The sequence below is a fragment of the Mustela nigripes genome, chromosome 5 (assembly GCF_022355385.1).
Source record: "Mustela nigripes isolate SB6536 chromosome 5, MUSNIG.SB6536, whole genome shotgun sequence".
NCBI lineage: Eukaryota > Metazoa > Chordata > Mammalia > Carnivora > Mustelidae > Mustela > Mustela nigripes.
The window spans coordinates 60,990,530-61,016,154 of NC_081561.1; the positions used below are offsets into that span (position 1 = coordinate 60,990,530).

General features: G+C 35.2%; 1 protein-coding gene across 7 annotated transcripts in view; it reads right to left on the reverse strand.

The window, feature by feature from the left end:
* UBR2 (ubiquitin protein ligase E3 component n-recognin 2) overlaps positions 1-25,625 on the reverse strand; it is a 126,463-nt gene that overhangs the window by 57,998 nt on the left and 42,840 nt on the right. For 6 of the 7 annotated variants that reach the window (XM_059400453.1, XM_059400454.1, XM_059400451.1 and 3 more), the window contains 7 exons: positions 17,804-17,934; positions 15,253-15,391; positions 14,313-14,375; positions 9,337-9,457; positions 7,521-7,628; positions 7,036-7,124; positions 5,852-5,950 (listed from right to left, as the gene is read on the reverse strand). In XM_059400453.1, the coding sequence (XP_059256436.1) occupies positions 5,852-5,950; positions 7,036-7,124; positions 7,521-7,628; positions 9,337-9,457; positions 14,313-14,375; positions 15,253-15,391; positions 17,804-17,934 (750 nt within the window). Of the gene's footprint in view, positions 1-5,851; positions 5,951-6,020; positions 6,120-7,035; positions 7,125-7,520; positions 7,629-9,336; positions 9,458-14,312; positions 14,376-15,252; positions 15,392-17,803; positions 17,935-25,625 lie in introns of all 7 variants that reach the window. The other variant, XM_059400452.1, reaches the window with a different exon arrangement.

Here is a 25,625-nt window from a genome sequence, read left to right on the forward strand (position 1 = left end):
AAAATGGAGTATTTCACCAGAAAACTGGAATCCATTTAAAAAAAAAAATGGATTTTTTTGTTCCAGTGATCAGGTTAGAGGGAGTAGGTTTAGTTTTCTCTAGTTTTCTAAGTACACCTAAAAATCCTGGATATTATATGCAAAAGAACACCAGAAGATTTCAGAGAGGTGGCTAGATAGAAGGCAGACTGGCTAGGGACCTCAGAGAACCCAAAAAATGACATGGCAGAGTTCTAAGAAGCTGGTAATCTGAAAATGCCAATGGGCACAGATTTTTTTTTTTTAAAGCCCCAATAAAAGCCAGCTCTCTCAGCTACAGGAAAGAAGTAACCCAGCAGGAGAGAAAACTTTCAACAAGAACCCCTCTACTCTAGGCAACTGCTACAGAAAAAACTATAGCTCCAGTCCCATCTACACCAGCAAAAGCTGAGTGGCGATGTCTAGACTTCCACCCTTCAGGGCTGAAACATAGCGCTGGCCTGCAGTATCAGGGATGCACACGTAACCTCTAGGGTAGTGCTACTCAAAGTACGCTCCATGGACCAGCAGCATACAAACTGCTTGTTGTGACAAGAAGATAAATTAACTAGTAACAGTTTAATTTAGCTGACTTTTTTTTCCTCATAGCCAGAGTGTTTTTTTTTTTTTTTTAAGATTTTATTTATTTATTTGACAGAGAGAGAGAGATTACAAGTAGACAGAGGCAGGTGGGGTGGAGGGCGGGGAGAAGCAGGCTCCCTGCTGAGCAGAGGGCCTGATGCGGGGCTCATCCCAGGACCATGAGATCATGACCTGAGCTGAAGGCAGAGGCTTAACCTATGGAGCCACCCAGGCACCCCTCTCATAGTAAGAGTTATGCTGAGATCAACAACGTGTTGGTTCACATTCTGGTACAAGTTGTTTATCCTGTCATTACTGACACATCGGAATAAAACTGCTTTAGAGTCACCCTTACGAGAGTAGTAAGTGAATGTAAGACAAGTTAATAAAGGGTGGGGTAAAGAAATAACTACTTAATCCAAAAGAAGGTAAGAAAGAAGAGAAAAAGAAACGAAATAGGTGGTTCAAACAACAACAAAAAAATCACAAGGTAATCTTTAAAGCCAAATATACCAGTAATTACATTAAATGAGCAGTAATGTGATTATATATCATCAGGTGTGACAGACTGGGTAAACAACAAAACCTAAATACATGCTTTATAAAAGTGATGTTAAATTTAGTATGAAGGTACAAAAAAGTTAAAAATGTGAGGTGTCTGGGTGGCTCAGCTGGTTAAGCATCCAACTCTTAATTTCAGCTCAGGTCATGATCTCTGGGTTGTGAGATTGAACCCCATGTCAGGCTCTGCATTAGGAGTAGGGGCTGCTTGAGATTCTCTCCTACTCCCACTGGCCCTCCCCAACTCCCAACTATCTCTCTCTTAAAAAAAAAAAAAAAGAATGGAAAAGACATATTATGCAAACACTAACCAATAAAAAGCAGTTGTTGCTGTAATATCATATAAATTACTTTAAGTCAGCAGTATTATCTGAGATGAAAAAATAACTCAATGATAAAAGGATTAATCTATAAGGTACAATTCTAAATTTGTATGTGTTCAATAACATAAAGATATATAAAACACGTATATAGAAACAGATGTAAAAGGAGAAAGACAAATCTAACAATCACTGTGGGAAGCCCTAAGATGCTTCAACAGCTGATGGAACAAGCAGGCAGAAGATTAGTAAATATGTAAGACTTACAAAATGAAAATGAACAAACTTGACCCAAGTGACATACAGAAACACTGTACCCAATGATAAGAGAATATACATTATTTTCAAGTTCATATGGGATATTTATCAAAACTGAAAATATTCTGGCCATAAAGCTAGACTAAACAACTGAAATCAGCAAGTTCTCCAACCACAGTAAAATTAAACTAGAATTCGTAACAAAATAATTATTAGAAAATGCCCGAGTGTTTTGAAATTTAGCAATATATCTCTAAGGAGTATAACCACAAAGAAGAAAAAAATGGATCAAGGAAAAAGAGGTCCCAAAGGAACTCAGTGGATTTTTTGAACTGTATAATAAAAATAGGACATTACAAAATTGTGGGATGCAGCTAACGTCATTGCTTAGATGGAAACTTAAGCCTTATATGCACTTATCAGGAGAGAAAGGCTGAAAGCCAACAACTTAAACATCTATCTTAAGAAATTACAGGAAGAATGGTTGTCATCATGTGGTGAATAAAAGCAGGAATCTTTCTCATTCCTCATCTCAGGGGAAAAGCTTTTAACACTTAGCATTAAACAGAATGTTTGCTTGAGGTTTTCACTTTTTGTTTTGTTCTTAGGTACTCTCGGATTAAAGTTCTCTTTCATTTCTAGGTATGAGGTATTTTGTTTTAAATTATGAGAAAGTGTTGAATTTTCATTAATTCAGAAAAAACATTTGATACAATTTTTTTTTCGCAACTGTTAATAAGGTGAATTATTCCAGCTGATTTTTTCCCCCAAATGTTATACTACTCTTGCATTAAGGAAAAAAACCAAAGTTGGTGTGATGTATTATCCTTTTTCTATATTGCCTGATTTGATTTGTGCAACCTCATCTGTGAGAGGGAGTAGATGGTAATTTTCTTGTAAATTGCCTTGCTGGATTTTGGTATCAAGATAACAGAGAACTCAATTAAATTGGCCAGTATATTCTCTTTCTCTGTTTTCCAGAAAAATTAATGTAAGACAGTTGTTATTTCTTCCTTAAATATTTGGAAGGATTCTCCAGTGTAGCCACTTGGGCCTGGGGACTTGTGAGAAGATTTTTATAATAATTAAAAATTTTTGTTCCTTATTTCTCTTTTAATAACCTGCGGTTTTTCTTAGGAATCTGTTCATTTTATCCAAACTTCCAATTATATGATTTAAGTTGGTCCCAATATTGTCTTATTTTCTACTTAATAACTGTAAGGCCTGTGCTTTTTTGCAGCCCTTTTCACAATAAAATTTTTCTATTTTTATTAGTCTTTCTAAATATCTATTCCTTTTTTCCTTGGTGTTTTAAAAGAACCAACTTTTGGTTGTACTGATTTTTTTATTACATATATTTGCTTTGTTTTATTAATTTCTGTTCTTTTATCATTTCCCTTATTAAACTTTCTTTAGACAAAAGACCTAAGCTTTTACAATGGCCCTTGCCATTCCATCTTCAACCCTATACCTCAGTGATGTCACTGACCATTTTCCTCATTTATCTAGCAACACTGGCCTGTTTGGGATTCTTTCTTCCAAAATGTCAAGTGCACATTCATCTCAGAACTTTTGTACTTGCTGTTCTCTCTGCCCAGGAGGCTCTTCCACCAGTTAGTCACATTACTCATCTCTTACTTTCTTCAGGTTCCTGTTCAAACACTACTTCTCTAAGAGGCCTTCTGATAACCTTGTATAAAGTATGATCCCTTAAGTGTCACTCTCTATCCATTCAACCTGCTTTTCTACTTCATAGCACTCATCAACACTTGATTCATAAATGGTATCCAACTGTTTGTATATCTGTCTCTTCCCAATTCCATAGGATCAGGGACTTTTGTCTGCTTTGTTTACTGCAATATTTTTCTCCAGAGCCCACAACAGTACCTGCTCAGTAAAGGTGCTAAATAAGTAAGTTCTGAATAAATGAGTACATATGCTATTTGTCTAGTGTTTCTAACTAAAAGAATCAGACAAGAAAAAATAGAAGATGAAATAGTAGAACAAAAATTACTTGTAGATTACTCAAAATTCCAAGGAATCAACACAAAATATTATTTTGTTATTTAATACAAAATTATTTAACACAAAATTTAATATTTAAATGTTAATTAAGAGGACCAGAAAGATTTAAGATGAGTATGTAAGTAACAGTGCTTTTTCTACATGCCAGACATAGCCAGATTAAAAATGTGTAAGACCCACAAGAAGAGAACGGTTAAGTTTGTAATAAGAACATAAAATAAGACTTAATAAATGAGGACAAACTATGTTCCTGGACAGGGATATTTGATATTGCAAAGATATCAGTTCTTCCCAAAGTATCTTTAAATACATTTTCAATCAAAATCCTAATGTGTTTTTTTGTGTTTTTAGTTCATTTAAAAAAATATTTTATTTATTTATCTGTCAGAGACAGACAGAGAGAGAAAGAGAGAGAGCGAGCGAGCACGTGCACAAGTAGGCCTAGTGGCAGGCAGTGGCTCCCCACAAGGAGCAAGGAACCCAATGCAGGACTTGATCCCAGGATCCTGGGATCATGACCTGAGCCAAAGGCAGCCGCTTAACCAACTGAGCCACCCAGGCATCCCAATTTTAGTTCAGACATGGAAATGGATAATAATGGAGGAAGCACAGATATGAACACATATGGGATATCTCAGAGGCTTCTCAAACATCCCTGACTAAAAATGAAAGCATCATTTTCTCTCTTCACAAATACTACTCGTTTTCCAAAATCCCCTGTGCAGGTGGCATGACATCCACTGGGCTGCAAGTCACAAACCTGGGAGTCATCTTTACTCTTTCTCTCCAACTGAACAACCAATCACCAACTGATCCTCCAAACCCAAGTCTGGCCAATTCTGTAGCTTTTACTATTTAAATCTCTCTCACAACTCACATCTACTGCCACAATCCCAGACTGAGTTACCACCAATTTTTGTCTGGATCACAGCATCAGCTTCTAATTAGGTTCCTCACGCTCACTTTTGCCCCCTGTCAATTTGTTCTCCAAATTACAAACAGCACGATCTTTTAAAAATCACAAACATGATGATGTAAATGCCACTTTTAAAATATTCACTGGTCTCCCATTGAACCAAAATCTTTCTCTTGGCTTATAATATTTCATTAGTGGATACAGACAGCTTCAACTAGACTAGAATACATCCTTTAACATAAAGGTAATCCTGAGAAAAACACTCATTATAAACACACAAAAAAACTGGAAAATGCACCTCTGTAGGAAAATAACCCTAGAATACTATACAATTAGGCACCGGCCTTCTATTTTATTCCATCTTTAAGGATCTTCAACTGTGCTGGCTTTCCTTCTGTTTCCTGGATAGGAACTTTCCTAACTCAAGACCTGCTCAAGTGCTGATCCATTTAAATGAACTTTCCTTCATGACCCCACATAAAGGTGCTTTCCCTACAGAACCCTTCTCGGAAATTTGGGAATAGGTTAGATCTTTCTCTGATTCTCTCTCAAAACAATGAAATTCTTGAGTTTTCATTACAGTTTTAATTAACCAATTCTGTGAGTCCTTCCCATTATTTTAAGTTCACCACTGTACTCCCAAAGCTTAGAACTGTGTCCAAGAAATAAAAGATCTCAACACATTTTTGTCAAATAAATTAAATATGAATTTTAATTACTGAATAGCACTAAAACATAGTGATGCCTTCCTGGGCAACTAGTGAAACTTAGTATGAGACCACCTCCAACCATTGTGATTCAATTGTCTTATTGGGAGGAAGGAAGCTTCTCAAAATGTGAGATTGTATATAAAATGCTATTTCTAATTAAAAAAAAAATGCTATTTCTAATGGATACGTTTGTTAAACCAATCAGCTGAATTTTTAACTTACCAGTTCAAAACCTTGGGGAAGTGTATGACAATGTACAGATTAAGTTTAAATGACTTTTTCTTTCAGATTACATACTGAAGGCTATGTTCTAGTATGGCTGAAGGTGTCTGAAGTGTGATCACCCATTAATAAAATATTATTCTATTCAGGAATATACAGATCTTTATTCTCTAGTATTTTAAGGCTTTATTTCTGTCAATGGCAAACAAGAAAGTTCTTCTTAGTCTTTTAGTACTTACAAGTGAAGGAACCGTGAATATCTGAACCGAGAGGTCTGCGATTGAAAACTCTCTGTCGTGGTCATCTGTCACATAATCACTCTGCAAACGCTCATAGTTCTATTAAGAAGGCAAAAAAAGGCAAGGAGTGCCAGCTATCAGTTACAAAGAAAAGGCAAGCACTACTCACCAGAGTAGGTGCGGTGAAGAACTGGACAGACAGAGCAGTCACGGACACTGCTCGCTCGTGATCATCCTCCATAAAATCTCTCTGCAACTGCTGGTAATTCTAAACAACAAGGGGGAGATTCACCTCTAATCCACATTGACCAAATGTTTAAGGATTATAATGAAAAGTCAGGGTTGGAGGAGTCAGTAAGATAACACTGCTATGAGAATGATAACTGAAATAATTTCTAACAATGAAATTTTGTATAAATACTGATTCACTATACAATCTTTACAAGCTCAAACAGGAGTAACAGCTTCTAAAATCTTGGGATGTTATTGTACACTGGTAGGGCTAAATCACAGCAGCTCTACATGGTCTCTGATGAAAACAGACTTTTATTTCTTATGGATGTATATCAGAATCACCTGATGGCTCTTTGCAAGTACACATGCTTGGATCCCATTCTTGGTGAATTTGCCTAATTAAGTTTGAGAATGGGACACAGAGAGACGTATTTTGAAAGAGCTCCCCAAACGATCCTTACATTCTTCCTTGATTAAGAACTCCTAATTCAGGTGAATTAAAAAAAAAAAGCACATACTACAAAACAGGAGAAGAATATAATTCAAAAATATCAACAACCAAGAGTTCATGATTCTTAAATCACATCCACATATACATGTCATTTCACCTAAGATCTTTTCCTTATACAAATTTTAATGGGTATAATACCATACATAATACACAATGGCATAGGTTTAAATTCTTCATTTATCATTTGATATCATATACATCTCACAGGTGGATTTTTTATTATCATGGTAGGTGATGCAAAAGAAAAGCCTTACTGCTGGAATTTTACTCTATTTATAAAAGAGAAAAAGATCATCTATTGAAGTTTCTGAGAACTTAAAATCAACACGGTGACATATTACTATTGGTTGCTAATATTATAAAGCCTGGATATAATCATGGGTTATATTTACTCTGTATATACCCATTTCGTTAAATTTCAAACTGAGAGACTACTTACCTTTGCAAATCGAACAGCAAACAATTTCTTGTATTTCAAATCCATAAGGAGACTGCTCATAAACAACTGGTGATATACACTCCTAGCACCTTTTACAAAAAGAGTAGATGTAAAATAATGATGTATCAAACAAGCCAAAAATTACAATTCCAAGGTTTTTATATGTCAAACTATATTTCAAGTCTTAAGAGCAGAACTCTAAATGTGTTCCTTCAGTATAAAACACTTGCAATCTGCTTCTTAAAAAATTTTTTCTAAAAATAGTTTTCTACCAAAATATAAAGGCCATTTAATTTGGGTCATGGACTCCAAAATCTGTTGATGTTTTTTCCAAAGAATAAGACTGCATGTGTTAATTCTAAAAACTATAAATATATTTATTAAATACCTTCACAAATGAAAACAAAACAAAACAAAACCAAAAAACCTTTTCCCATTTACTTATTTAAGGTTCTCCTATACCCTGAAAGTAGTTAAAAGATTACCTTTCCACAATTTGGAATCATTAAGCATCAATCTATCCACTAGAGAAGAATTTTCACCATCTGGCCCTTCTTGTAAACCAACTTGACATAAAATTCGACGAAGCCCATCTTAAAACAGGAAGGAAAGTAGTCAATGAAATATAAACTTCAAGTATTAAAATAAAATGACATTTTAAAAGAAATGTTCCAGTGAATCTATAGAGCTTTATATGTTTGTTAATGGTCAACTTTATTCAGAAAAAGTAAACATATTAACTATTTTATTAGCATTTTCACAAAAAGAGAAAAATTCCAAATCTTACATTCTACACCAACACTCATTCCAGAATACCAAAATATAAGCCTATCAGAAGGGCAACGACCTCTTATGTTGTAAAGAACTTAAATACAGTTCTTTAAGGACCTATGTTAATTAAACCAGATTATAATAAAACTGTTACATCCATGACAAGTGAAGGTAGGTATAATTGTGCTGCCATTAAAAAAAAAAGTATGTATGGCCTCTGTACTATAATAAGCACCAGTCCACTTGTCAGTGCTATGCAAAATGTTTCCACTCATTAAATAAATGTTCCCTGTGAACCTATGTGTACCTACTATGTGAAAGGTCCCGGAAGACAAATTCCTGTATCTTCTAAATGCTGAACTTAAAAAAAAAGTTCTTCAAATATTAACATAAGCATTAACATAACCAAAACTTTAATACCTTATGTTTCATACTTTATGATTTTTAAAATCAGTTTTTAGTCTTCTATAAGCATGCAAAATAATCGGAAAGAAATGGAGTAATTTTAAAATTATAAAAGCCACCAAACAGAAATTGTTTATAAGACTAAAGAGAAATACGTATATAGTATTAAATAAGAGACAAGGTCTTTAAATAATTAAGGGTAAATATCTCAAAAAAATTTCTGGCAGGAAATTGCTTCCATGATACTATTCATTACTACTCTAGTGGAGAACTTGGTGAACAGGTATCCAATGGAAAATACCAAAACTAAAAAGACTGAGGATAAGAAAAATAATGGAAAAACATTTAAAAAGACAAGCAAACATGGTTTCCTAAATTTCTGTACCTCCATATTTTTTCAACTGTCATGTTCACAGTGTGGCAATGCTCTTTTAATACAAAACTTTAGAACTTCTTTTTATAATAAACATCACAATGTCATTTATCCAAATCACCACTCTTGCTTTCCGAAGAACAGTATAACGGATAGCTTAGATCTGTTCCTATTTTTCTCTTTAGTATTCTATTTTATACATCAAACTTGTATTTTTGGCATTAGCCATGTGGGTTCTTCATTCTGCTACCACATTAAAAAGATTATCTAATTTGTGGAATGTGGAAAGACAAAAAATAACAAATATAAATCATTAACTTCAAATCTGCAAGTGTTTGGAGTTGCAAATTATTAGTAACCAGAAGTTAGAAGAGTCAAAACAAAGATATCAACATTAGTGTGTATCCTTTAAACTGCTAATCACTTATGTTTTATTTATAGTAGTATTTCCTAGCTTGCTCTGTGGAACAGAGTTCCACAGGATGGGGTTAAAAAAAAAAAGGGTTCTTTTATTAAGTCTGCAAGATTTGCATTTCATTAGCATATTAAAGTCATTTATTATTGTTTAATCCAGTATTTCCTGCATTTATTTGAACACAAAATCCTTTGTATGCATATAAAAAATCCTGTGGAGCAAAATTTGAGAAAATTTATGTACATAAATATATTCTGAGATGGTATTTTAAAATGTGACAATAAAGAAAGAAATTATTTCACTTGATATTTTTTCCAAAATAGTTTTTTGAACCTACCTGAATATCCAATAATACTTCCCAGCCAAGACAAAAGTTTCAAACCAAAATTCTGATGTGCGACAATAGACGAATGCATAACTTGAACTTTGAGTGGCTTTGTCTGTCTACTGGTATTTCTCTTAAAAAGAAATGGCAGAAAGAAAAAAACAAACTTAAAAAGGCTGTCTTATAGAAAAAAGCTAGCATTTTTATTTGATGTAACTATACTCTCATCATACAGGAGAAATTTTTTTTCATGTATGAGTGTAAGAAAAATACCACTTGGCCTGCCTTACTCAGATCCTAATTTAGGATCTAGAAAGAATCTTAGGATTCCTCCAAAAAAGTAAGAAGTTACAGCTTATGAGTAACCTGGGTCTTTGATCCTATATTTGAAAATCTGCCCCACCAATTAGAAATTACTTAAATGCTGACATTTGTTTTAGGTTTTCAATTTCTTAAATGCAATTACATATTTATTTAAGTAATTTGCTTCACAGTATAGAAGTGATGTTATCCATACTTCGAAAAAAAGAAAATCTCTGCTGTATAATAAACTATAATTTCCAACATAACCATTTTTAAATGTATAGAAGTCTTAAGTTTTAAATGTAGAAGTCTTAAGTACATTCACACTGTGGTGTAACCAATTTCCAGAACTTTTTTTTTTTAAATTTTTTATAAATATATATTTTTATCCCCAGGGGTACAGGTCTGTGAATTGCCAGGTTTACACACTTCATAGCACTCACCATAGCACACACCCTCCCCAATGTCCATAACCCCACCCCCCTTCTTCCAAACCCCCTCCCCTCAGCAAACCTCAGTTTGTTTTGTGAGATTAAGAGTCACTTATGGTTTGTCTCCCTCCCAATCCCATCTTGTTTCATTGGTTCTTCTCCTACCCACTTAAGCCCCCATGTTGCATCACCACTTCCTCATATCAGGGAGATCGTATGATAGTTGTCTTTCTCCACTTGACTTATTTCGCTAAGCATGATACGCTCTAGTTCCATCCATGTTGTCGCAAATGGCAAGATTTCATTTCTTTTGATGCAGCTGCATAGTATTCCATTGTGTATATATACCACATCTTCTTTATCCATTCATCTGTTGATGGACATCTAGGTTCTTTCCATAGTTTGGCTATTGTGGACATTGCTGCTATAAACATTCGGGTGCACGTGCCCCTTCGGATAACTACATTTGTATCTTTAGGGTAAATACCCAGTAGTGCAATTGTTGGGTCATAGGGCAGTCCAGAACTCTTTTTTTTTTCTCCAGAATTCTTTTCATCTTGAAGAACCCAAACTTTATACCCACCAAACACTGTAGGTATCATATAAATGGAATCATACACTATTTATCTTTTTGTGACTGGCTTATTTCTCTCAGCATAATATCCTCAAGGTTTACCTATGTTGTAGCATGCACCAGCATTTCCTTCCTTTTTAAGGCTGAATGATATTCTATTGTATGTATATAGATTTTATTTTTCCATTCATCCATCAATAGACACTTGAGTTGCTCTGTCTTTTGCCTATTGTGAATAACAATGCTGCTTTGAACATAGGTGTACAAATATCTCCTAGACCTTGCTTTCAATTCTTTTGTGCATATACCCAGAAGCAAAACTGCTGGATCATATGTTAATTCCCTTTTAATTTTTAGAGGAACTACATTACAATTTTCCATAGTAGCTGTACCATTTTACATTCCCACCAGTAATGTGCCCAAGGGTTGCAATTTCTCCATATCCTTGCCAACTCTTTTGATGCTGTTACGTTTTTTGTTTATAACAGCCATCCAAATGGGTAACAGGTGGGTATCTCATCATGGTTTTCATTTGCATTTCCCTAACAATTAGTGATTATTGAGGATGTTTTCATGTGCTTACTGGTAATTTATATACCTTTTTGAAGAAAGGTCTACTTAAGTCTATTATAATTTTTTGTTTGGATCATCTTTCTACCCCCAACTTTATCCCATCCCCATAATCCACATTAACACAGTATGTCTCTGCATATTTTCTCTATCTATATGTTATATATGTATACATTTATAAAGATTTTTATTTGATCTACAAAAATGGGATACTATACATACTCTTGTGTATCTTTGCGTTAACCAATTTTTTTGGGTTAATGACTCATGATATTCTGTGGTGTGGATTTATTCAAACATCCTCTAGAGAAGGGCATTCATATTCCCTTTGTTTTCAGTCTCCTGTGACTACAAAAAAAGCAGCACTGAACATCTTTGTATACACACTTGCTAGTGCTTACATTTCTATGAGATAAATTCTTAGGAAAGATAAAACTTTAGTAATAGATGCTACTAAGTTATTTCCCCAAATGCTGTAGCCATTTATTTTACACCAGCTTTCAAATTCTCTGCATCTCTGCCAGTAAGGTATTTTACCACTCTAACCTCTCCAACCTGTTGAATATGAAATCTCCCCATCATTTTACTGATTACCAATGAGTGAGTCTCTTCATGTATACTGACTGCCTAGATTTTTTTCTCTGCTGTAATTGCCTTTCCATATCCTCTGTCCATTTTTCTATTTTGTTATTTGTTCCCTACTTGATAATCTATGAGTATTCTGTTTATCATAAACATTAAATGTCTATCCTCTATGTTAGAAATAATTTTGCCTAAATCTACTGTTTGTCTCTTGACTTTGTTTATGGAGTATCTTCTTATGCTAATTTTTTACGTAGCCAAAAAATACATTTCTTTATTAACTCCTGGGGTTCTAGTATAGGTTAAGAAGCTCTCCTCCTTCCTTAGAACGTACCTATAGTTACTTCTAGCTAGTATCTATTTCTGGACTTTCTTTTCTGTATTATGAATATATCTATATAAATGCCACCAGAGATTACAAATACTAATTTTCTTAAAAAGGAAAAATTGAAATGACAGTACTACAAATAAGAAGTTATAAAGTAACCAATATAAGAAAAAAATACCTCTTTGCTTTACTCAGATTCATCTACTATAACTTTGATCCCGATTGCTTTATCATTTCCACCTTATTTTTCTTCTCTCCACACAGATAAACATATATTAACTTAAATTAAAAAAAAAAGAAAAACCCCCAAGAACTACTGAGGGTGTGTTATATGCATCATCCCTCCTTATCCCTTAATATTCAATCTGCATTTCCTAAAAATGGAAATATTCTTCTACCCAACCATGATATAGTTCCTCATGTATTATTATGTCTAGATATTAAGAATTTTTAAAATAAAACATCAAATGTACAAATCATAAAGAAAAAGATGTATTTTGCTACAGTAAAATTTAAAGTTTTTGCTCAATGAAAGGAACCAGAGACAAATGTAAATTAAGTCACATCGTGGGAAAAGATATTTGTAACAAAAGACCACAATTCGGGTTACATAAAGAACCCCTAACAAAAAAGTAAGAAAAAGACAAAACCCCCCAAATGGGTAAAGGATATGAATAGGAAATTCACAGAAAACATAAATAAATATGAAATAAAATGGGGTGCCTTGGTGGCTCAGTCAGTGTCAGCTGAAGTGTCTGCTTTCAGCTCAGGTCATCATCCTAGGGTCCTGGGATCCAGCTCTACAAAAGGCCCTCTGCTCAATGAGCAACCTGCTTCTCCCTCTCCCTACTGCTCTGCCTACTTGTGCGCTCTCTCTCTCCATCAAATAAATAAATAAATAAATAAATCTTAAAGAAAATATAAAGATACTCATAATTAAGACAATGTAAATTTAATTGACGAGATGCCATCCACACACATGAAATTGGCAAAAATTTAAAAATCTGACAATACACAGTTTTGACAAAGTTGTGGAGAAATGGGAACTCTCTATACACCTCTGATGGGCATGCATATTAGTGCCACCATTTTGGAGACTAACTTAGCAAACTCTAGTAAAGATGAAAATGCTCTGAAATCCTATTTCTTGGTATATACCCTAGAGAAACTTTTACATCTATGCAACCATAGCCGGATTTTTAGTCATAGCAAAAGAAGAAAAAAAAAAAGGAATTATCCTAATTGTCCATCAGTAGGAGAATGGCAAAATTATGGTAAAGTTATTAATCGAATACTTCACAGGTACATGCATCAACACACACAAACCTAGTATCAACAATGAAATAGAAAGCTGTAGTATAAATACATCCAGTATGAACCTTGTTATGAAACATTATGAATTAATGTTTAAAGGCCTCCAAATCAATACATATAATGTTAACAGATTTAATAAATGGAAGCATAAAGGTACGCACAAGAATGAACAAACAAATGAGTAAAAGTCATTATCTATCTCTAGGGTAGGAGAAAAGGGAATAGGATAAAGAAGGGTTAATACAGGGTCCTCGACACTATTTTATTTACATTAAAAAAGTGTGAGGAAAAGCTGTATAATGTGGGCATACAGGCATTTGCTATGTTATCTCTATTTTTATCTGCATATTTAAAATACTTAACAAAAAGGACATTTACATAAAATTCATTTACATGGAAGAGTTTAAAATAATTCTTACTTTTTAAAATAAATATAAATGTGAGGAATAGTTTTCTTTTAGAGAAATACTACATTAAGTGCTATTATTATATGCAGCATACTTTGGTATAAGTTACTAAGAAACAACCTCCCTTGAATTCTGATCTTGGTGCTAAGTCAGTTAAAGTCCTAAAAAGTAATGTGACATGCTATCAAAAACAAAACAAAAATGATACACTTTCTAAGATATTTCTGACAGAGAAATAGGAAGGCATAAAATCTGTATTTCATGTAAATGTTCATTTTCAATATTATTCTTACCTTAAAAAAACAGAGCAATAATACAATGAATGCTCAAGAAACATATCATTAAACATGACTTTTGGCTGATGCTGGCTTTACATTCATGAATACAGAAATATGTGTTCATAAATGCCAAAATATGGAATGAGTTTTAAACTAATTTAAAAAAAAATAACAGCGTAGACATGTTTTTAAATTACTTACAACAATCACTGATTTTGCTTGTTCACAATACTGGAAATCTCCATATCGAACAGACCTACGACCCTGGTAAATGAAGATATTTTAAATTAACATGTAAAAATATTATATTCAGTATTAATAACTTTTCATCCAGTAAATAAACATATTTGAGCATATAACAACTCCAGTCAACTTTAATATTTACAACATTCATTCTATTCAATGATGAAAAGTAAATTATCTTCCTTCAAAACCATCCTAATATTTTCAACTCACTAATAAGTATATTTCCTTAAATGATATAACATTTATTCTTCTAGGTTGCTATAATTCCTGTTTTCATAACTAAGTATTTCTTTTCTTTTTTTTTAAGATTTTATTTCTTTGAGAGACAGAGTGAGTTAGAGAGAGAGAAAGAGCACAAGTTGTGGGGAGGGGCAGAGGGAGATGACGACTCCCCACTGAGCAGGGACCCTGGAATCATGACCTGAGCTGAAGGGAGATGCTTAACTGATTGAGCCACCCAGGTGCTCCATAACTGAATATTTCTAATCACTGGGTAGAATGAGGGCAATTCCATCTACATTTCCTTCTAAACTTTCTGACAACAGCTTATATTTATACCCAATATGTATCTGTCCCAATATTCAAATGAAATTAAAAAAAAAAATAGCCTAAGAACACCTGGGTGGCTCAGTTGGTTAAATGTCTGCCTTTGTCTCAGGTCATGATTCCAGAGTCCCAGGATCAAGCCCTACATTGGGCTCCCTGCTCAGTGGGGAGTCTGCTTCCCCCTCTCCCTCTGCTCCTCCCCTCTACTTGTGTTCTTTCTCTCTCTCAAATAAATAAATAAAATCCTTAAAACAAAAACACCCTAGACTATTCAATTTTCCCAGAATAGCTTATCTGTAATAAAGGTTCAAATTTATTATGTGACATTAATATAATGAAAATTACTTACATCTCGATCTACTGTAGTTGCAAAGCCAATGGCTTCTTTTTGTGTACAGTTAACAGCTTTCTGAAGGGTATAAATAACTTGTTCATAAGTATGCACCTCATCATTAAACAGCATGCAATAGTAGGTATCCCTCTTCTCTCTGTGGGGTAAAACGTAAATTATATATTATCTAACTGCATATTCTCTAGCTCTAGGCTGATTAAGTAAGAGCACACTTGGTTCTAGTGCCAGGGGATGTGCTAGGTACTGGGCACATATCTGTAGCAAAGTCATCTGTGGTCCCCCATGCTCGATGACACCACTATCTGTTGGGGAAGATATGTATTTGACATGTAATTCTAAGTGAACTGGCTTTTATCAAGAAGAACAAAAAACTGCAACAGGGTAAAATAGATCTGGGACTTCAGAGAACTGCAGAGAAGTAATCTGAGACCCAAAGTCAAACTAACTATCAATGGTTCTAAACTGGAGGCACTTCTCCACTAACTACCATAGAGGACCACTTGGCAATGTCTAGAGACATTTTCTGTTGTCATGACTGGGGCAGGAGTGCCACTGTCATCTAGCAGTTAAGGACCAGGGATCCTGCTAAGTATTTTACAATACATTGGGGTACCTGGCTGGCTCAGTTGGAAGAGCATGTGACTCTTGATCTCGGGGTCATGAGTTCAAGGGATTTATATCAGAGATCCTTAAAATAAGTAACAGTCAGGTTTGCCTTAAAGTTCACTTTGCTACCATGTGGAGAATGAATCGTTGAGGACAAGAATAGATATAGCAATTCTGCTAGGGAAGCAATGTTGTCAATGATGAAATTAATTAATTTGGAGTAGGACAGCAGTAATGGAGAAGAACAGAAGTTATATGATTTGATGGAGGAAGAACCAGCTGGGTTTGAAATCTAAATGGGTATAGGCGATTCAGGTTTCTGTGTAGATGGAATGCCATCTACTAAGTCAGGAAAATAGTATAAGAGAAGCAAGTTACATTCTTTTCCCTTCTATACTGGTGATTTTGAACCTACAATGAAACAAAAAGATAAAAACAAAACTCTTCTATTCTCTAGGGTCTAAATTTGTATCTTTGATCAACGGTTCCCAACTTGAAGTACATCTTGTTTTACTGTGCTTTGTAGATATTGTGGGTTTTGTTTTTTTACAAACTGAAGGTTTGTGGCAATGCTGTGTTGAGCAAGCCTCTTCAGTGCCATCTTTCTAACAGCATTTGCTCATGTTATGTCTCTGCATCATGTTTTGGTAATTCTTGCAATACTTCAAACATCTTCATCATTATTATATTTGTTATGGTGAACTGTGATCAGTGATCAGTGATCTTTAATGTTACGGTCATAATTGTTTTGGAGCACTAGGAACCACATCCATTTAATACTGCAAACTTAGGTATAAATGTTGTATGTGTTCTGACTGCTCCACTGAGCAGCTGTTTCCTGTTTCTCTCCCTCTCCCTGGGCCTCTGTATTCTGAGACAACTGAAACTGTAATGATCTCTAAGTGTTCAAGTGAAAGGAAGAGTCGATTGATGTAGCAATCTTCACTGTTGTCTTGTTTTAAGAAACTGCCACAGCCACTCCCTACCTGCTCAGTCAGCAGCCAACAACATTGAGGCAGGACCCTCGATTATGACTCCCTGAAATCTGAGATGATGGTCAGCATCTTTTAGCAATGAAGTATTTTTAAGTTAAGGTTATGTACTTTGTTTTTTAAACATAATGTTATTAGACTACAGCATGGTGTAAATCTAACTTTCATGTGTACTGGGAAACCAAAAAGTTCATTTGACTTGCTTTATTGCAGTGGTCTGGAAACCAACCTGCAATACCTGCAAGATATTGTGAAGATACATTCATACGACATATATGGGTATGTGTGGATATATGTGAAGATTCATATGGCAATATGGATACATGTGAAGATAGATTCATAAGGCACTATTTTCAACATTTCTAAAAAAGTATAATTAACATCTCACTTTATTAAAAAACACTGAAGAGTCTAAGTGTCTAGAACAGTACTGAAAAAGCAAAAAAGAAACCACTGATGTTCACTAGACCCTCACTTCAACTTGTAATCAACCTTAAATATGAACAGGACTCCAATAAATTTAGTTAGAATTAAAAGTTAAAGGGAAGGTTGTTTGAGGCAGGCACATCACATGGAAAAGCCAGCCCTGAGCCTTAATACAACTATGGCAGAATCCAACTCTCTGGTCACAAGTTTGCAACCTCAATAATCAAAACGCAAACAGTAAAAATGTGAGAGTTATCAGGTTTATCACACAAAGAACGGAAAAGTGCCTGTGCCTGAAATACGAGGCTAAAGTAAACTAATCAATGAACAGGGAGAAATCTCTACCAACTAAGTGGATCACACATATTTAAAAACTCTGAAATAAAGTATTCTGAAAACTAATTACTAAAAGAGAGTATGTTCGATCTTAGCTGTATTAAACTTAATTTGAGGAATTAGAATCAAAATGCTTAAAACAGAGTTTGAGCAAATACGAATACAAAGAATAAAAGGGCTGTACTTACATTATCTCTAAATCTGCTGGCAATTCACTTTCTTTTTCCCAGGTTAGTATCTCCACTGCATATCTAAACATAATAGCAAAAATGTTGTAGGTTCTTGCTATCACATCTTCTGATAAATGCACAAGAGGATCCTGTTAAGAACAGAAAATAAAAATTGCAACCATCTTAAATGCATATTAATTCTCCTCTTTCCTGTTCTGCCTCTACCCCTCAAAATACTACTGTGAACAGCTGACTGATCTTCCAGCTTTGGCTTCTCTTCAGGTTGATCCTGTATGTCCTACCAAATCAAGCTTCCTGAACCATTCTGTTTATAATGATCCCAATTACTGGATAACCTAAACATAATCGATGGCATCCCAAGGCCATTGATGAATAAATCTAAAAATTTTAGCATGGCATTCCGGGATCTTTAAAACCTAACATCAAACCATCTTTATAGCTTCATATCCTACTAATCCCCAATTTCCAGAATAAACAAAGTAATGATACCTAAGGACAGATAATTTAGTTTATAGGTATAAAGGAGAGCCTCATTTTCAGCCCAACTCTAAACGGTCAGAATACAAAGTCAGAAAACTGCCCCTTGATGCTGTAAGTATCACTCCCTTGTCTACTTTGTTTTAGCAGTGCATGTCATGTATGTATGGAAGGGGAACTTAGCACCTTATACTTAACAGGGAATAAGTCACAAAAATTCTAGGTTAATGTGAAAAAGTATTACTGTAAATATACACTAAGCTTATCATACCTTCTAGGCAAAATGTTTTACACAATTTTAATCTTAATGCTTTGCTTGTTACCTAGCTTAATGGCTAAGTAGTATTATATTCATTCCCAAATAATAAAATAGTATGTTCTGGGGCACCTGGGTGGCTCAGTAAGTTCAGCATCCAACTCTTGACTGTGGGCCATGTCCTCATCTCAGGGTTGTGATACTGAGCCCAGCAGCGGGCTCCCTGGTGAGTGGGGAGTCTCCTTGAGAGATTCTCTCTTCCTCTCCCTCTGCCCCTCCTCTCTCTTGTACACAAACCCTTTAAAATAAATATATCTTTACGAAAAAGGGAAAATCAGTATGCTCCAACATCATGGAATGGGAATCAACACATTACTGCAAATATACATAAAGGATACAGATTTTTTTGTACATCCTCACCAAAAATAAGCCTAGTGGAACTGATAACACACACATGGAGACGGGGAATAAAAAGAACGGAAGAAAAAAGACTCCTAAAGGAGATGGGTAAAGAGTGTGAAGAACATAAGAAAAAGAAGAGTAAGAAGATTTTTGTCTTACAGGACTTTTTATCTACAATCTTCTCAATGGTCTGCTTTATATGTCCCATGGGAAAAATTTTTTTTATCCTACTAGCAAAGTTTATTTTACTATTTCTTTCAGAGACTAGAAGTCACTAACATAGTGAAACCATCCATACAAAGAAGGAACTAGAACTGGTACCTCCTGGAGATTCATAAAAGAATGGGTATTAATAATAATATGAACCTCCGGAGGCCTGTGTGGCTTAGTCAGTTAAGTGCTTGCCTTTGGCTCAGGTCATGATCTCAGGGTCCTGGGATGGAGTCTTACATCAGGCTCCTTTCTGAGCAGGGAGCCTGCTTCTCCTTCCGCCTGCCACTCTCCCTGCTTGTGTGTGCTTTGACAAATAAATAAATAAAATCTTAAGAAATGCGGGGAGGGCCGCCTGGGTGGCTCAGATGGTTGAGTGCCTACTTCTGGCTCGGGTTGTGATCCCAGGGTCCTGGGATGGGGCCCTGCATTGGGCTGTCTGCTAAGTGGAGAGCTTGTTTCTCCCTCTACTGTTCCCCCTGCTTGTGCTCTCTTGTTCTGTCAAATAAATAAATAAAATCTTAAAAAATATATATATATGAACCTCTTTCTACACCAAAATAGAAAGTAGAATCAAAGCTCAGTTTGCTTGGTGATATTACCCTGCTATATAGTCAGTCACTCATTTCTCACTATTATGTCCCATAATACAAGACATTTAGAGAATGAATTACAATAAACAGAATTTATAAGAACGAAACAGGTCCTGAAACAGAAACAAATGCCAATTCTTGAGAATCCAAGACAGTAGTATTCAAACTGTTCTATAAAATCCGAGGGCCCGGTAAAGCTGTTTCCTGTTTAAATTACACACTGGCTTAAAAATATATAATTATCTGTATTTTAAAATGGAATGTAAAAATACACTCTAAGATGTGTAATATTACATATTGAGGATCACCAACTAGTAATTTTGCCATTACATTAACCCAGTTTGGGGCAGGGCTAGGAATAAAGATTTTTCTGCCATCTCTGCATACAAGTTAACATCTTCAAAGATGGTCACTCATTAAGAATTATTTCTGGTGACACCTGAGGGCAGAGTCAGTTAAGCGTCTGACTCTTGGTTTCAGCTCAGGTTACGATCTCAGGGTCATGAGACCAAGTCCCCCATTGGGCTTCATGCACACTGTGGAGTCTGCTTAAGATTCTCATTAAATGCTAAGAAAGACTTCTGCTCAAAGTGCTCTTATGATATCATAAGTCAGTTGGAATTTGTAAATAAATGATCATCTCACCCTATACTGTATTATCAATTATGACTAATAACTGTAGTTCTTTGATTACATTTATTTTATAGAATGCAAACCCTGGTCTGTGAGTCAACTGTGAGTTACTCTTCTTTCAAACTAGAAGAACACAAGACATATTACTAAAAAGGATATCTGCTTACATTAGAAGGTAGTGGGAATTATGGAAAACTAGTTTTTTATGTCATATGCTTTTTATCTATTTATTTTTTTTAAAAAAGATTTTATTTATTTATTTGACAGAGATCACAAGTAGGCAGAGAGGCAGGCAGAGAGAGGAAGGGAAGCAGGCTCCCTGCCGAGCGGAGAGCCCGATGCGGGGCTGGATCCCAAGACCCTGGGATCATGACCTGAGCCGAAGGCAGAGGCTTTAACCCCCTGAGCCACCCAGGCGCCCCTGTCATACACTTTTTAAAAAAAGATTTTATTTATTTATTTGAAAGAAAGACAGACAACAAGAGCAGGAACAAGCAGGGGGAGGGGCAGAGAGAGAAGCAGGCTTCCCTCTGAGCAGGGAGCCTGACACAGGGCTCCATCCCAGGACCCTGGGATCATGACCTGAGCTGAAGGCAGATGTTTAACAGCTGAGCCACCCAGGCACCCCTGTGTCATTTTTTAAAGTGTAAGCATACACTGTATTACAATAACAATTTTAACTGTTGTCATATGCAAATAAGCTATGAATAAGGACTTTTCCTATACTCCCCAACTGAAACTAGTAATAAACTAGAAACTAAATAATTATCAAAACCACCTCCCTCATTTCAAAGTTGACTTTCTAGCAAGTAATTAATACACATTTCAACTGATAAAAAGTAAGTTCATTAATTATACCGCTTTTAGTGCCCACTGATAAATGGATAAAGCAGCTGTGACATATATATAAACGATGGAATATTACTCAGCCATAAAAAAGAATAAATCTTGCCATTTGCAACAACATGTATGGATCTACAGGGTATAATGCTAAGTGAAATAAGTCAGAGAAAGACAAATACCACATGATTTCAATTATGTAGAATTTAAGAAACAAAACAAATGAGCAAAGAAAAAAGAGATAAACAAAAAACAGACTCTTAAATTAATATATGGAATCAAACTGGTGTTTACCAGAGGGGAAGTAGGTGGGGCATGGGTGAAACAGTTGAAAGGAATTAAGAGTACACTTATCCTAGAGGCGCCTGGGTGGCTCAGTGGTTTAAAGCCTCTGCCTTTGGCTCAGGTCGTGATCCCGGGGTCTTGGGATCGAGCCCCACATTGGGCTCTCTGCTCGGCAGGGAGCCTGCTTTCCTTCCTCTCTCTGCCTGCCTCTCTACCTACTTGTGATCTGTCTCTGTCAAATAAATAAATAAAATCTTTAAAAAAAAAGAACTCATCTATAAAAAAAAAAAAGGGTACACTTATCCTGATGAGCAGTGAGTGATGTAAAGAACTGGTGAAACGTTGTATTTTGTACCTGGAGCTAATATAACATTGTATGCTAATTACACTGGAATAAAAAGAGAGAAGCAGGCTTCCCTCTTTATTCTCTTTAATTATTGGGATTTTAAAATTAGAATTTTGTTGGGAAAAAAAAAGCAATTCCACTGCTGAATATTATTTATAAAATCAGTGTAATGTAGCATCATCAACAGCCAAATTACAGAAGGAGCCCAAATGTCCACTGACTAATGTATGGATAAGGAAGATGTGAGATACACACACACACACACACACACACACACACACACACACACTGTAATATTACTCAGCGAAAAAAATGAATGAAATCTTGCCATTTGCAACAATGTGGATGAAGCTGGAGAGTATTATGCTAACTGAAATAAGTCAGTCAAAGAAAGACAAATACCGTATGACTTCACTCATATGGTGGAATTTAAGAAATGAAACAATAAATAAATGAACACTGGGGGAAAAGAGTGGCAAACCAAGAAACAGACTCTTAACCAGAGAACAAACTGATGGTTACTGGAGGAGAGGTGGGCGGGGGGATGGGTTAAGTAGGTAATGGTAGGAGGGCACTTGCTCTGATGAGCACTGGGTATTGTATTTAAGTGATGAATCACTAAAATCTACACTGAAACTAATATTACACTGTATGTTAAATAAAAATTTGGAGAATAAAATAAAATAAAATCAGTGCAAAATACTGTTAAAGAATTCCATTACTGGAGCCCATACTACCATTAAGACACTTTGGAAAAATTTTTAACTCCGAAAACTCAAGCTTCTGCACTAACATTAACAGCAGTATTTATCTTATAGGGCTGTTCTGAGAATTAAAGAAATAAACACAATACTTAGCATAATATTTAGCTAATAATCACAAATCTATGTCTGAGATGGGAGCAGCACTGATAAGTGAAAATTTCAGGTAAAAGAAAGTCTTCACTGAGGTTGTTCACTCAAGTGCATTTGTTACTGAATTAAATCTCACTTCAAAAAGGATTTATAGCAATTTAAGAATACATCCAAAGCATAATATTAAAAAAATAGATGTACAAAGAGGGCAAAACCAGAATAAAGGCAGGAAAATTGAAATCAAGATAACATGTTTATTATACAGACATATCATACAATTTCTGAACAGCTACTATAGACAGGCACGTTTCCAAACATTTGACTCTATTTCCCAAAAGCTTCAGTAAGAGGAAAAAATCAGTTACCAGACCCATAGAAAGAGAAAGTAATATTTCCTAATGCAGAGACCTAAGAGAAGTTTCTTATAGTTCCTGTAAAGATTATCAAAGGGGACACTCTAGCCTTCTTACTCACCTCCCATGCCCAAAGGGCCCATTTGGAAACCTGGTCTGGCATTTACTATCGTCACAGTGATGGGAGATGCTATTGCCATTTAGTGAGGGGGAAGCAGGTATAATAAACACAATGCTTCTGACAGCATACACATGGGGTCCACAAACTCTTCTGTGAAGAGTCAGATATTGTCTCTTAGTTTTTGTAGACTCTAGGGTATTTGTTGTAGCTACTCAATTTTTCTATTGTAGTGGAAAAGCAATTTTGGACAATAAACACAAGCATTGCTTTGTTGCAATAAAATTGTTTTACAGACACAAAAATTTGAATTTCCTATCATTTTCACATGCCACAGATATCATCCTATTGACTTTTTCCAAGTATTTAAAAATATAAAAACCATTTTTAGCTTATGGTGGTGCCAGCAACAGGTTGAAAATAAGATCTGGCCTGTGGGGCCACAGTTTGCTGACCCTTGGCCTATACAATAAAAAAAAGTCCCATCCCATATGCAATGAGTTGAGAAGACCCGTGGAAGTGCTAAGCATTATCCCTATAGAAGTGTATTAAGCTTTTTCTACCTTTTCTTAAGATGCAGGCCAAATGTATAACAAAAATTACATTCAATAAAAACAATCCTATGACAGATTTTTTTTTAAAAGTACACTGCAAATATTATATAGCTTTCTTCCTTTTCAAGCACAAAATATTAAAAACCTACATATATGTATAAATTTAATGAGTGGGGACCAGCAATGCTAAACATAATGCTATTTTAAAAATAGCTTCTCTTACAGTCTTATCCTTGAGGACTTCATTTCTCTTAGCTGAATTCTTAAACAGGAATTAAATGGCAGAGTCTGGAGGTTTTATTTTCTGCCAAGTTGCTGAAGTATGAATTCTCCAGGCAGGACCATATAATTTCAGCCAGGAAGGTGATCTTGGTAACATCTTCCTAAAATTCAGGAAATTAACTCAAGTCTGCACTATTAGATAGCAACCCTACTAATGTATGAGAATAAGGTCAACAGAGTAAAATAAAGCAAATTTTCTTAGAAAGTGATTTAAGTCTACTCTAAAACAAAGACTGAAAGATAACAAAAGTCCTAAGGTTTTTCTTTGCAAATTTATTGAGATAAAAATCAAATACCTAAACTTAACCATTTTAAAGTAAACTACTTTGTGGTATTTGCTACATTCATAATGTTGTTCCACTACCACGCCTATAGAATTTCAAAACATTTCTATTACTTCAAAGTAAAACCCCTTACCCATTAAGCAGTTTCCCCCCATTCTCCCCCTTCCCCCCTCCCTTGGCAATCACCAGTATGAGTTCTGTCTACAGATTTACCTCTTTCCGATATTTTTCAATGGAATCATACAATATGTGGTATTTTGTGCCTGGCTTCTTTCACTTAGCATGTTTTGGCAGGTTCATCCAAGTTGTACCATGTATCAGTATTTCATTCCTTTTTACCTCTGAGTAATATTACACTGTAGCTATATACCACAATTCCATCCATCCACCCATAGATGTTATGGGTGATACTTATTTGAATACTTGTTTTCAGTTCTTTTGGGTATATATCCAAGAGTGAAATTAAAGGTTCATATAGTAATTCTGTTTAATTTTTGGAGGAACAGTAAAATTGTCAAATTGTTCCACAGCACTGGATCATTTTGCATCCCATTTAAGCAATGTACAAGGGCTCTAGTTTTTCTACATCCTCGCCAACACACACATTCTTTCTTTCTGATTATAGCCATCTTAGTGGGTGTGAAGTGGTTTCAATGTGCATTTCCTTAGTAACTAATGATGCTGAACATGTTTTCATGTGTTTGTTGGTCATGTGTATTGTATCGTCTTTGGAAAAAGGTCTATTTAAGTCCTTTGCCCATATTTAACAGGGTTATTTGTGGTTTTGTTGTTGAGTTCTTACATATTCTGGATACTAGACCCTTGTCAGATCCATTAAATTACCCCTTATCCACAGCTTCAGGCACTCCCAGGGCAACTGCAGACTAGAAGCTGACAGTCCTTCTTCTCATGTACACTCAGAAGCTCAACAGTAGCCTAACATTATCTTATGATGCCTGTGGCATTCACCTTACTTCATCTCATCAAAGTAGGCATTTCACTATCTCATATCATCACAGCACAATATTATAAGAACAAATGAGTGAGTGCACATTCACATAACTTTTATTGTAATGTTACTATCAGTCTTTTCCTGTGCTTAATTCACAAATTAAATTTTGTCATAGGTATGTATGCATAAGAAAAAAAAACACAGTCTATGCAGGGTGTGGTACCATCCATGATGTCAGGCATTAACGGGGGGGTCTTAGAACATATCCTCCACGGATAAGGTGGGACTACTCTATAAAATTTGTAAATATTTTCTCCCATAGTTTTATACCGGTTTCCAATTTTTTTTAGAAGAAGCACAGCTCTTTTTGTCAAAAACAG